Consider the following 14,028-nt stretch of genomic DNA (forward strand, 5'->3'; position numbering starts at 1 on the left):
AGCATCCTGATGACATAAATCCAAATGCCTTTCTTCCCTCATTCGACATTTTACAAAGCGACATTTTACAGTGGTCTAGCAACTCTGTGAGGACACAGACTGAAGCTGACGTGGGCTCTGCCTTCAGGCAGTTCACAGTCTAGTGAAGGACACAGTCTCACCAACAAATGAGACAACATGCCCAAGGGCACTCAGGAAATGGAAATACAGTCGCCTACTGGGGAAGAACAACGGGCAGGGAATGGAAAGCCTTCAGCAGGAATTCTTTATGGACACAGAAGTGGCTCCGGGGCAGTGGTGTGGGATGAGGAGAAAGCCCAGGCTTCACAGGCACACACAGTTCCCAGCTCTGCTGAGCGCTGCTTCCTGGCTAAATAAGCTGGAGAAGGCGTCTGAACTCTCCAGGCCTCGGTGTCCTTATCTGAGGAGTGTCCCCCTTCCGATTACTGTGCTGCTAGAATGAGGCGACATATGGAAGGCGGAGTGCCTGGGACACAGTGGATGCTCCATTCGTGTTGGGTTCTCTTTCCCTTTTCATTCCCTCGAGCAACCATGGGAACTAGCAGTAATACGTACTACGGGAACATCATAACCACAAGAACTATCAAAACAACAGCAACAAATCCATACGTGGTCGGTATCGTGTTTTTTGTACAATAATCACTATCTTGAATGCTACTCATTATACAGATCAATCTTTTCTTCTCATCCCAAACTTACCATAAACACATATATGAAAACACTCTTCAGAGAACAGAGATTTATCATTTAGGGGCTTTGTCCAAAAACAAACAAACAAACAACCTTCAATAAGTACGCATTTATCTGGCGAGATTTCAATAAAAACTCTGGCTGAAGCAGATAGTATATGTATTTCCAAAAACTGGCATATATACTTGGCTATGACTACAGCCATTATTCAGTAGGGTCGGTGAGCATCAGCTCAAGGAAGACCTTTCATTTCTGCGCGGATGTTTCCTCAGCCGCTATCCTCTCTGAATACCTTAGAGAGTCTTCCAGTGGTGCTGGAGGGAGAGCTTCCCCGTTAGGGATCCAGCGTCTTCATAATTTAACCACCCACCCTGAGCCAGGCCTTCACGACCAAACCCCATCCACCTTGTATACTTTATACTCCACTCCTCAAACTGGGTCACTTCTGTCCAAACATTCCCTGCCCTCTCTTACTGCCCTGTTTTTGCCTCCTATGCCATTCACCTTGCCTGAAGTACCTTACCTTCCGATCTTCAGACAATGAAATCCTAGCCCAGTTCCTAAACCCAGCTCACATCCAGTCTCCACAGAGCTGACCCGGACCATTACCTCCCACCCTCTCCTGATCTCACTGTCCTGACAACATCACACTCACTGGTGTCCCACTGCTGGGCTGTTTTTGTTTTTTTTTTTTATTCTGTTACTTATTTCATACCTTCACTCTTCATTTTTTCCCAACCAAATAAGCTTTTTGAGACTAGGAGCCACAGGTTAGAATCGAGCATAATTCTTTCACACATTATTGATATTAAAATTTATTTGTGGGCCGGCTAGAATACATGAGGCACCGTAATGAAAAATTTCAAACTCCTACTTCAGCACTTAAAGTGGTTTGCACAATATGACTGACTTCTTTTGACATTAAAACAGATGACATTTCTGAAAACTCAAGATGAATTAAACTATCGGCATAACATTTTCCCCTGCAGAAGAAAATTCCGTTGCAACAAATATTTTGAAAGCAACAGAATTATACAAATAAAGTACCTCAGACTTGAAGCAGGTACTTATTACAGCCAGCTATATTAAATAATGTTTGTACGCTAGTCAACAACTTATTTAACAAATTATTCATCGAGTCCCTAATTTGTACAAGGAACCATACCGAGAGCCTCTGGAATGGGAGAGGAATAAAAGGCCAAGTCCTCAACACTCAACACTTTAACAGAGAAGACAGACTTTAAAACTTTTATAAAACAAGGTGAAAAGAGCACTACAATATAGCTAACCTGCTGAGTAATGTGTGCGATTAATTTCACTTGGTAGGGCTTAGGAACCATCCGTCAAAACAAAACAAAACCAAAAAAGGAAAAGAGGACACTGGAACGAGGCACTGAGAGATAACTGGGACTCTGTAGACCAAGATGGCAGAAGGGGGGTCCGGGTTATAAGATTAGCAAGAGCAAAATGGACAGACATGGAAACACACCCTCAACCATCCTTGCTTCTCTCAGTTGGTGATGTAACCTGCTACCTCATGAGAAATCGAAATGGCCCTTCCCCTCCTGTATCTCCCAACTGTGTCTGCCTTCTGCTCTCTCTCGACAGCTTCCTCACTCTTCACCAAAGCTAAATTCTCCTAGCCGTTCAGGCCCCTCCGGCTGCTGTCTAATGTCTCATCTTGTGGCAGGCTCACCCTCCCTCTCCTTCCCTTTGTGGACAAGTGTCTGAAAGAATGGTCTCCATTGTCTCTACTCCATTTCTTTTTTTTTTTTTAATTTTTTTTTAACATTTTATTTATTTTTGAGACAGGGAGAGACAGAGCATGAACAGGGGAGGGTCAGAGAGAGGGAGACACAGAATCTGAAACAGGCTCCAGGCTCTAAGCTGTCAGCACAGAGCCCGACGCGGGGCTCGAACTCATGGACCGCGAGATCATGACCTGAGCCGAAGTCGGCCGCTTAACCGACTGAGCCACCCAGGCGCCCCTGTCTCTACTCCATTTCTAATTCACTCAGTTACATAAGGTTAACTGCCTCTTGAATCTTTTTTACCCAGTAAAATAAAGACAAACAAGGATATGCTTTCTGATTTCCTCCTTTGTTTTAAAATAAGTTAACCAATAATAATAATAATAATAATAAGTTAACCAATATTTTTTAAAAACTTATTTGCTATATTCAGGAAACAGAGAATGTATAGTCTCTGCATAGGATTTCTCATGTCCAGAAAGTAAACTATTATGCAGCTGAGACTCTGTGTAAGGATTTTCAGTGAAGAAGCTGTTATTGTCATGACCTTAAACAATCCCTTCTCTCCATGTGCCTTTCCCTAACTCAGCTCTTCACGGTTCTGCCGATGAGAATAGGTAGGGTAGACAACTCCTCCTCTTCAAAAGCATAAAACAGGCACTTTTAAGGAAATGATGTCATACTAGCTGGGTCCTCCATCTTTTCTAGAAGATCGGGGTACGGTAAGGTTTGGTTATCTCCACGCCGTACTGACACACCTACAGAGGCAGCCCAGTCTGGCCCCTGATTTATGTTCTGCTTCACTGGCAGTTTCATTTACTAAAGGAATAATGGCTGAGGTGGTCTCGCCTCTTATATACGATAAATAGCCAGAACTCTCCATAACTTACTTTGCTCACCTTTCTTGCCTTCAAAGCCAAATTTATCGGCACCCATTAGCCACCTACACGGATTTCAAAAAATGCGAAGACTCACCCATATGTTATATACATGTCCGTCTTCATGGACAGTGAGTGTTACATACACTAGTCCATGAACTGTTGGACAATATATAGATCTGAGCTCATCTTTGCAGATTTCCTTTGTAGTGAACACTTCAGTTCACTGAACAATCCAGTTACCCCCCACTTCATCTTTTAAAAATAAATTTATCCCCCACATACCCCACTTTTTAAAAATAACTCTCCTTAAAGCAGACGAAGTTCTGTAGCATGCACTTCTCTTCTGTCCTCCTACAGAACAGTTTACAGACATAGCAAATGCATTGGATATGATAGAAATTCCAGAAAATATTTGTCAACAGGCAGCTTTATGTTTAAAAATATTGTTAAAATTTCCATAAAGGTCACCGAACAAATGTTTTGACGAAGACCAAATGGAAAATTTCAGGCCCACCTCTTCAGACCCCTTGTAAGAATCAGGTTAAGATTACAGATGGAAACCCACATTCCATATGTCTAAATATTTAAAAGTTATGTATCAAGTTAAACTATTAAATAAAATATGGTCTCTTCCTCCAATCTTGACAAATATACCTTAAACCACCTGGAGGTACAGGAACGAAATCAGAATTTTTAGACTCCTTGAAGTTTTACAATATAGTACAAGCTCTAAGCTGTCTGGGGTCAGGAAAATGCCAGTCGGGGTACTCAGAACATGGGGGTGGCTGGAGTGAGGGCATAAGCTGGACACACCCCCTGGATCCCTCAGGTCCTTCATCCTGTGGGGAAATGTGGCCAGAATAGGCTCCTCTAATTCACAGGTCCTAAAGCAGGGCCTCTCTTGCTGGGACTGAAGGAAATACTGGGTAATTTACCAAATTGGAGAGTTTACCAGATCAGTCTTGTTACACTTAGTTAATACACTAGCTGAAACTAAACATATAAAAAGATGATAAAGTAAGTAGTAAAGCCTGAAATTCCAATCCCTAATCACTTCAGCTCCCTCAAGCTCTATAATAAAAGAGTGTAATATTTATCTGAATCTACCCTACAGCCTAATGTAGATTCTGTGCCTTCTTGACAAATTTATACAGTTGACAGAACTCCATTCACACACTAGAGGGAGTTAAGACAAGAGGGAGCAAAAGAAGAGAGAAAGGAGAAAAACATCAAGTATCAAAGATCAGACATGCAGGTCTAAGAAGACATTTCCCTTGTGCTGTCACTTGTCTGAGGAAGCATATGACACCATGATTAACCATCTGACCAAAGCCGCGAGTATCACAGACTGCTGTCACTAGCACACAGATTCATGTAGTTCATTCACTGGCCTCATAAAGCTCCTATTCTAGCCACTGTGTCCGCGGGAAGGCAAGCTCGACCTTGTCAACTCCAACTGAGACTCACACCGACTCTCCCTACACCTTGCCGTAATCTGCCGCGCTGCACTTTCCACTTCACTTCGCAAGAACATTAATTTGTTAATTTGCAAAAAACTAACAAATAACTCTCATCACAATACATATATACGCACTCCACAAGAAGGGAAGTATTTCAACTGGAAATCTTATTTATGTGTACTTACTGAGATTGTACCATTGTCTAGACCTATGGACAGTCTTCTTGTTTCCGGGTTAAAAGACATGCATGAACATGGAGCTGAAAGAAATGAACATGTTGATGAAATTAACAAAATGATGATTCTCATCGATTCAGGAGCGACTAACTAGCTAAAAGCGTGTGGCTATTTTTTCCCCACGATTTCCTGAAAAACAGTTCATTTAACGCCCACTCACCGAAAAATAAAAACAGTAATTTTACACCAACCCCTAGTTTTTCAGTTATCCTTTTAATGAATATTACAAGTAAGATGTTCTCAAACTGGACTAGTTCCAATGGGCTTAGTCTCGGCTGTTCTATCAGTATCGAGTCTAAATTTGCTTGACTAGGTTACCAATATTTTGTACTGTGTACTCCCCTCTGTTACCCATCTATCTCTTCCACTCACACCCTATCTTTAATAGAAACAAGCTCAACCAGGGGGAAAAAAAGAGACCTTATAATTCCCTCCTCCCCGCCCCCCCATATACACACTAGTATAGAAGTCTATTTTTTGATTTAGAATTGACTCAGGGCATGTGGACTAACAGCAGTTTTTTACTCTCAGCATTCAAGGCTGCTAACTGAAAAAAGACTGAGGATCTGTCTCAATTTAAGAGAGAACCAACTAGACACAGGGCCAGGCTCTGTAGAAAAGAAATCCGGTCTGAGCAGGGCCTCCCTGTGCTGCAAAATTGGCTACTACCTGAGTATACCTGAGCCCAAGTAAACTAAGCATACTTGGAAGCCAATGTGGCCAAGAAGTGCTTGCTCAACAGTCGGCATCCGGGTTCCTACACTGGCTCGTAAGAATGGGGCCTGTTGACAATTTATCCTACACTGAAATCGCTGTTGTGCAAATGAGTCCAACACCAATTCTTAAATTTCTCCCCGACCTTCACAGTGGCCCTGCTCATCATCAAATCGTATTCAGCCTCAAATATTTTTATTCCTACTTTTTACAGTTATGGTTAGACGTCGTACTCAAGGTCATACAGGGAAAAAAAATTGGAGAAGGTTCAAAGACATAATTCATATACACAGTCCCATTTTGAAATATGTAACTTAGATTATCTCGAAACTAAATTCTAAAAGAATTTCAAGTTCTACTAACAGAGCTACTTCATGAACACATCACTTAGTAACATTTTTTTCGTTCTCTATAAAAGGACCCTGAACAACAGAAAACATCTTCCAAACTACAAGTGTTTATTTTCTAGTTTTTAATGATATGTTCAGAAAATAGAAACACAAAAAATCATCCCCACACACACAACCTCCACCAGTACAACAGAGAATCTTCTCTCTGATTAGCCACAAAATTAAACTAGATTCCCAAAAGTACACTGCTGAAAAAAGTAGTCAAATGATATTTAATGTGCTGCCTTAGGAAAGTCATCCTTACTCGCCCATGGCCCGTGAAATATGTTGGCACAATTTCTAGACAGGTGCTAACATGCCAGGTCTTATAGCCTGTAACATGCGTGCAGATTTAAAATCTAATGATTTCATGGAAAATCATCATGTTAGCTGAAAAGAACAACAAAAAAATATATGTTGTTACTACAACTACATAAAGTACATAGACACCTAAAAACATACATGGAAAAATGAAACGGTTTTTGTGTTTGTGTGACACGTTCGTTTTTTAAGAAATATTTTTAATGTTTATTTTTGAGAGAGAGAGAAAAAAGAATGAGTGGGGGAGGGGCAGAAAGAGAAGGAGTCACAAAACCCAAAGCAGGCTCCAGGCTCTGAGCTGTCAGCACAGAGCCCAAGGTGGGACTCAAACTCACGAACAGCGAGATCATGACCTGAGCTGAAGCCGGACACTTAACCAACTGAGCCACCCAGGAGCCCCCAAATTCATTTCTATAATATTGTCTTTAATCTTATTATTTCGCTATTCCTCTTGAAAGTTTTAAATATCTAATGGCTTATTAAGATATGGGCATGAACATATGAAGCAAAACTTAATTGCAGCCCAAAGGGCTGTAAACTAGTCAAGAATAACCTCATCACTTAGCTGCCCGCCTGACCATAGAAAAGTCTTTTCTGTGTGATTTCCTCCAAAGTTCATACCTGTTTATGGAACAGTTAGAAAACCCACTGATCTCTGAATGTGATTTAAAAGACTTTTTAACAGCACTGCACAGGCTACCCTGACATCTACATTGCTATTTCTTTATTCCTGGATTTCTTATCCCCTTTACTAAATTTCTTGTTATTCTTTTTTTTTTTTTTTTTTTTTTTTAGTATTTATTTTGGGGGGGGGGGAGTGGAAGCAGGGGAGATCATGACCTGAGCTGAGATCAAGACTGAGCCACCCAGGTGCCCCTTGTTATTCTTTTAAGGAGAATTTAGAATGCTTACTATGTTCCAGGCATATGATACAATTATATATAAGGTATCAGAGCTGTCATCAAGGAATTTATAGACTGTGACACCAACCATGTATAAGAACTGTTAAACCCATCCCAATGTCACCACTATGGTCCAAATCACTTTATGTTCACAGTAAGAAACACCACCAGAATTCAAAAGGAAAAGACCTTTCTCATAAAGTCCCATAAACAAAATAAATTTAGAAATCCTGTTGTTCTAGAACCCATATGCTTGAACCCAAGATGGTTCTAGACAGCGGAATGCCAGAGCTAAAGAGCACTAGCTTCTGGGTGCCTCCCCAAAGACAAAACCACTTCTTCGAGGGGGGCATTATTCGTAAAACACCAAGCAGACCTGTGGGAGGGCAAGGGGAGTGTTTACGGAAAGACTTTTGGCAGGTGAACCTTATGATGCTCCTCAAACCATTTCCGAACCGTGATACTCTCACAGCAAAAGGCCCTGGGTTGATTACCCATAGGCCCTGGCAGGACCAAGGAGGCAGGGAGTGAACTGAAAAGAATACTGATGGCTATATTTGTTGTGACAATAAATGTCTTTCCTTTTGGGAAACGGGGGAGTACACAGATTGACACAGATATCCTTCTCACTTCAACTCACCAGAGATTAACAAAAAAAGCAACCTCTGAAAGACTGGTGTTACGACCCATTCAAAATGGGCTCTTATCCATGCAAGGAAATATCAAAGGGGTAAAATTGTCTGGGGAAGGATAATAAGACACAGTCATTTCTGGCCAAATGGTAAAAGGAATCCCCCAGCAGGAAGAATTAGGAAGACACAAATAAAATATGATTTAAGCACAATATTTGTAGCTGGGTTGCAAAAATGTGATGTTTCACAAATAAGAATTCAGCTTTAAATGATGTGAAACTAATAATTCATAAGTCAATAAGGAAATAATTGCTCTATCTGATGGTTGAAAGTTGAGGTCAGAGACGAAATGGCCGAGAGACTTCTATATGCCCACCTTGCACTGGCTTTCTCCAAAGGCTCAGTGAAATGTCTGACCAGACCCATAAAATTAAAATACAGTCCCTCCACTGACCACCTCCATCAAAACTGCATCCTCGAACTCTAGATGAGATAAACACACCGTGATACAAGACATGAAGATATATTTACTTCCTCCACCTTTAAGTGTTTCCCCACAAGAAAGGATAACCACACTTCGTAAGCTTTGTGGGGTGACCCCCCATCTGCCAAGGCCTCCCATATACATCATCTGTATGTGGTTTGCCTGGGACTGCTCCTACACAAACCCAATAAGTGAAAATCAAGGCCTTGCCACTGGTCTGTTGATGTTCAACCATTAGCTTCCTATTTTTCCGCCCACATTTCTATTAAAACCTAAGGAAAAAAAAATGCCCACAGTTTATTTCTCAATAAAATAGTACAAGAATTCATTTCCATGCTATCTGATTAAGACTTGCCACCCCTCTTTGCTGTTTCAGACTGAGGACAGACAGAAGAAGTGTATTTGGCAGAATTTTAGGAAGCAAGATAATAAAAGGTACAAAGAAGATGGAAAAGAAATTTGTGCAGGCCTGTGAGTACTGAAAAATAATAATCTCTTATGTAAGTACCAGGACTTTAGACCTTGATGGCTTGTTAATACCTTATTTTAAAAATTAAACACTTTCATAATATCGAGCATTTTTAAAATGAAATCTTTGTAATTTCAGGCAGGTAGTCAGCTTAAGGTTTAGGGAAAACTAAAATAAAGAGAAACCCCAGTCTGGGTGATTATATTAATGACCATATAATTTGAAGGAGGAAAAGCTCAAGAGATATAAGCCCTAGACAAAGGAAACTCAAGAATCCCACATCAACCTCAACAGAGTCAGTAATTAAGTGGATTACGGAGAAACTGGCTACTTGTATTTCTAATACTTTTACCCCTCAAGTGGTCTCAAAAAGTATATTTATTGCTCCTACTTTTTATTTTATTTTTAATTTTTTTTAACGTTTATTTATTTTTGAGACAGAGAGAGACAGAGCATGAACAGGGGAGGGGCAGACAGAGAGGGAGACAGAGAATCGGAAGCAGGCTCCAGGCTCTGAGCTGTCAGCACAGAACCCGACGCGGGGCTCAAACTCACGGACCGTGAGATCATGACCTGAGCCGAAGTCAGCCGCATAACCGACCGAGCCACCCAGGCTCCCCTTGCTCCTACTTTTTTTTTTTTTTTTTTAATGTTTATTTATTTTTGAGACAGAGAGAGACAGAGCATGAACAGGGGAGGGTCAGAAAGAGAGGGAGACACAGAATCCGAAGCAGGCCCCAGGCTCTGAGCTGTCAGCACAGAGCCCGACGCGGGGCTCGAACTCACGGACCGTGAGATCATGACCTGAGCCGAAGTCGGTCGCTTAACCGACCGAGCCACCCAGGTGCCCCCCTTGCTCCTACTTTTTAAAAGGAGTATATATAGTTGAGAGAAGGCATTCTCAAAATACTCCTACTGGGGGGAAAGTTACCTATTTTCTGTTATTTATACCTAGAACTCCTTCATTTTGTGGCTGATTTATTTTCTGTCCTTTGCTTATTGGTTGACCTTTGCTCAAATAAACACAAGTTTCTCTGAAGGTTGAGCTGCGGATTTCCAGCACACTGAGCGCTGTACAACGGCAAAGGCACTGCTCGTCAGCCCACACTGATCTTCACGGGATGTTCCAGTGGTCACTTGGAAACTAAACAAACAGCGGCACTTCCGTGAGCAGAACTTCAGGTGTTAAACATACCCTGATCAAGTCAGATATTGGGATCCTCCAATAAGAGGACTTCCAGGAGCACCCCACCACTGCACAGCAGAGATCTCACCCACAGACACGATCTCCTTCAGTCCTGGTTGTCACAACTCAGTATTTATTAGGTTTATAATGCTCAACCGTGTTTTACTTAATATATTAAGAACACGTAGATGTAGGACTTCAACTGCCTAGCATTAAAAAGCATTTTTCATTTCAATCAACTATTTTAGGCACTCTACTAAAATTAAACCCCTTGTTTTCTTTTAATTTAGTCTGGGTAACATCAGCAAAATCACAGTGACTTATCAGTGGTCATTTTTTCTCTCCGACAAGTTTTAAGTTATCACTACAAGTTTAAGATCTAAGTACAGTAAATTTTAACATACTCTGTCATATGAAAATCAAACAAGAGTATGCTAAGTAAATGTTATAATTATTCAGATTAATTGACATCTGTTATCTTTAGCTTAGATAATCCACATTTTCATTTCCATTAAAAATCAGAAGTTCCTTAAGCACATTTTCTTCTTAGTAAGTACAGAACTAAAATATCAGATTACATAATTATTTTTGAAAATGTAAATAGTAAAAACAGTAAACTGGTTTTACATGTGGTTCTATAATATAACCTACACCGAAAGAAACCAAGAAAGGAACCAAGGAGTAAATTGAAATAAGGTATAAAATATTAGGATGAGCACTTCCCAATTATACCCAAATCCCCTAGTCCGCCAAGAAAGTCCCTTGATGGAGTTAAAGATGTTGTCTAAAAGTCACCAAAATAATCACTACCTGATAAAAACAGAACTTCATTATTTTAAATTCATTATTTTAAATACCTTTCAACCACTAATCTATCCATATGGATTTGGCCCCAAAACTCTAATAAACCCAGAAGACGTGGGACAATGCACAACGAGCTCCATACAAAGTCTTAAATTACAGAAAGTTCTCCTTTGACCAATGGGCAAATGGACATTTGCAATATACATACAAAATAAGTCATTTCCATCCTAGGTATAAAGCATATGAACATATTAATCATTCTAATTTTCTAAAGCCTCAATTTCAAGTTATCTGTCGCTGCAGGACTGAAGTCCCAACACACAGGAAAAGGAAGCCAATCCAGCCACAACCTCACAAATCCCCATTGGGTTAAGATCAGCAATAACAGTATATATATTGCTAAATACCAAGAACGTGAAAGTGCAAATTACTTATTTAATACATCTCATAACCAAAAATGTTTTTGCAAATCTGAAATCAAAGGAAATGACGGTGTATTCACCGGGCTTCAGAGTAGAGAAAAATGTAAAGGACTTGCCTGAAGTGACTCAGCAAATTGGTATCAAAAACGAAAATCAAATTCCAGTTTCCCACCCTGGCACAGGTTCTAACCTACAAGCTATTTTGAAAACATTAAAAAAAAAATACATATTTTTGGGTGAATTTAAGGTAAATAGTATGTCTATGTCCAAACTTCATCTCTCTATTTGTTTTAACTAATAAGATAATTCATTTAATGCATTCCCCACCTCATTTCACAAAGAATTTGAAGAGACTTTAAAAGTAGATACAATAAAACCAAATCATAGAAATAAGCAAAAAGTCATGACAAGGAAAACAGGTGTAAGAACAGAAAGAAAATTGGAATAAAGATCTGTTGGCAAACGATAGGTTCCATGTGTCACATTATCCATAAGGACCATGAATCGGGTCCTTAGAGCTGTCCCTCCCAACCTTTTTCACCTCATGATATACAGAAAACTAGATCTGAACAGCCACTGGAATAAATGGAAGAGATTCCTACAGCCCAGACGACTGGATTTCCCCTGCGCAGCTAAGGAGACCACTTCTCAGGGTCTGTAATCCATTTGGATGATCCCAACATGATCCAGCACATGGGCTGGTAATTTCTGTCTTAGAGAAAGCAAAGGGTTTCTGGCCCTCTTAGCGCTTCTTCAAAGGAGCACTGAGCATTACAGTAGACAATTTCTTCAAAAACAGCCATAAAGCATTGCATATATGCACACACCAGTGCGAGCCGAGGGCACGTAGAATGAAGGCATTTCTGCAGAAGGCTAACACAAAGTGGGAAAACTGTATCAATGAACAATCAGAACGAGGGGGCCCCAGCACAACTCCAGATTGGGCAAATGCCATCCCGCCACGCCAAGGCAGAGAGCTGGAAAAATAGGTCATTTTATTTCCGTGTTAGGTGTGCCTTTTATTTGTATTTATCTTTGATAAACTGTCTGTTTTGCTTTGGGGACAAATTCATAAGCGCTTAGGAGCCAAAGTAAATTTCATCTGCCCTGGCAACCATAGAACCCACAGAGGTTTCCAATTGTCCAACACACCCTCAGTCCTGAGGCTCTGGGCCTCTCAACCTCCTATTCACCACATCTTTGGCAGCTGAACTGCTTTACCTATTCTGCATGCCCAAGGGGGAAAGCTGGCAATAGAGGCTCAGACACGATACCCAATACTTTAATCGAGTAAGCGAAATCTCAAACACCTGCCACTTTGGCTCCTGTTTGAGATTTCTCTCCTCCACCCCTCTGTCTGACCCCATGAATGGCAAACCTAGTTAAAAAAGTAAATCTAAAATAACTCAACCATGAAAATGGGAATACCTATGCTTTTCATTCTTTGTTTTGTTTTTCCTGCTGTAGAGAGATGCAAAGGCAGGGGTTGAAATGGTATCTACTAGAAGCCTGGAACAGATAATCACTAATGGCTACAACTGAAACCTCAACTCTACACCCTCAGAAAGGCCCCTCTCCGGTTTCCAAGCTCAAGCAGGTCCCAGTTGGGCACAGGGTAATTTGATCTTGTCACAGGCAATAAGCAGCTATTACAGGAGATACATCAAGAGGATGTTATTTTCTGGAAGAATATTAGATAAGGAAAGGCTCTTATTTCTCACTCATCCATAAAAATCGGCACATAGGAAACTACACAACAAGTCACCAGTCACCCCAAAATCTCTAGAGACGGCAGGGTTTTAAATGGACTTTCTTCTGGGAACCTTTGTGAGCATGTTTCCATTACACCTGCTTCTTGTGACAACACTCACCACACAGCATGAGTGGGGCTTATTTTAGGTCTGCCTTCCCCACCGTACACACCATGAAGACAGGAATCATCTGCCCTATCTCGCCACTATATTCTTGGGACGTTGCACAGTGTTTAGTATGGCAGAAACATTTAAAATTTGTTGAATAAGCTGTCCAAAGAAATTAAATGGAATAAATATTTCTCTCTGCTTTTTTTCTTTACTCACCCTCACTTTTCGCAGACAATCTGCAGCTCAGCACCACAGTGGCACCAATCGGGACACGGCTCAGTCCTTTCTCTTTAAAGATCATAGAGATCCAGGAGAAACTGAACAGACAGGAATTCGGAGGTATACAATCTGGGCTAGGCTGAGTTAGATACTTGCAGTTAGGAGTGACGGAAACCCACTGGAGTGAAAGGAAGCACTAATGAATGTATCCAGTAAAAGAGGGAATCTCTTGAACTCAAAGGCAGAAGCAGAGCCAGGGTTCTGGAGGAGAGGAGGAGAAAAGCCTCAGGCATTCATCTGTTTAGGCTTCTCTCTCTCTTGAGCCAAGTGGTCCTTCCTCCCTGATTCGTACTTCCTTCTAAGCGGATCAGCTTTCACTGTTGAGCTGGGTCTACATATTCCCAGCTCAAGGGACCAGCCAAGGCTGAAACTTAGCATTTCCTACTCCAAATTCTAAATTCTGGGAAAATCAGGTTGGCTCAGGAGCAAACAGCCTTAACCAGGCAAGTCTGGCCTCTCCTCATTCCCTCCTAAAGGGGAAGTCAGAGCTTCTCAGAAAAGATCGGGTCTGAGGACACCCCCAAA

General features: G+C 41.0%; 1 protein-coding gene across 7 annotated transcripts in view; it reads right to left on the minus strand.

Annotated features, from left to right (window-relative positions):
* The window catches only part of WDFY2 (WD repeat and FYVE domain containing 2), a 178,886-nt gene that overhangs the window by 87,526 nt on the left and 77,332 nt on the right, over positions 1–14,028 (minus strand). For all 7 annotated transcript variants that reach the window (XM_042908923.1, XM_042908724.1, XM_042908787.1 and 4 more), the window contains one exon: positions 4,989–5,062. In XM_042908923.1, coding sequence (XP_042764857.1) covers positions 4,989–5,062 — 74 coding nt within the window. The remainder of the gene's footprint in view (positions 1–4,988; positions 5,063–14,028) is intronic.

This window comes from Panthera leo, chromosome A1 (assembly GCF_018350215.1).
Source record: "Panthera leo isolate Ple1 chromosome A1, P.leo_Ple1_pat1.1, whole genome shotgun sequence".
Taxonomy (NCBI): domain Eukaryota; kingdom Metazoa; phylum Chordata; class Mammalia; order Carnivora; family Felidae; genus Panthera; species Panthera leo.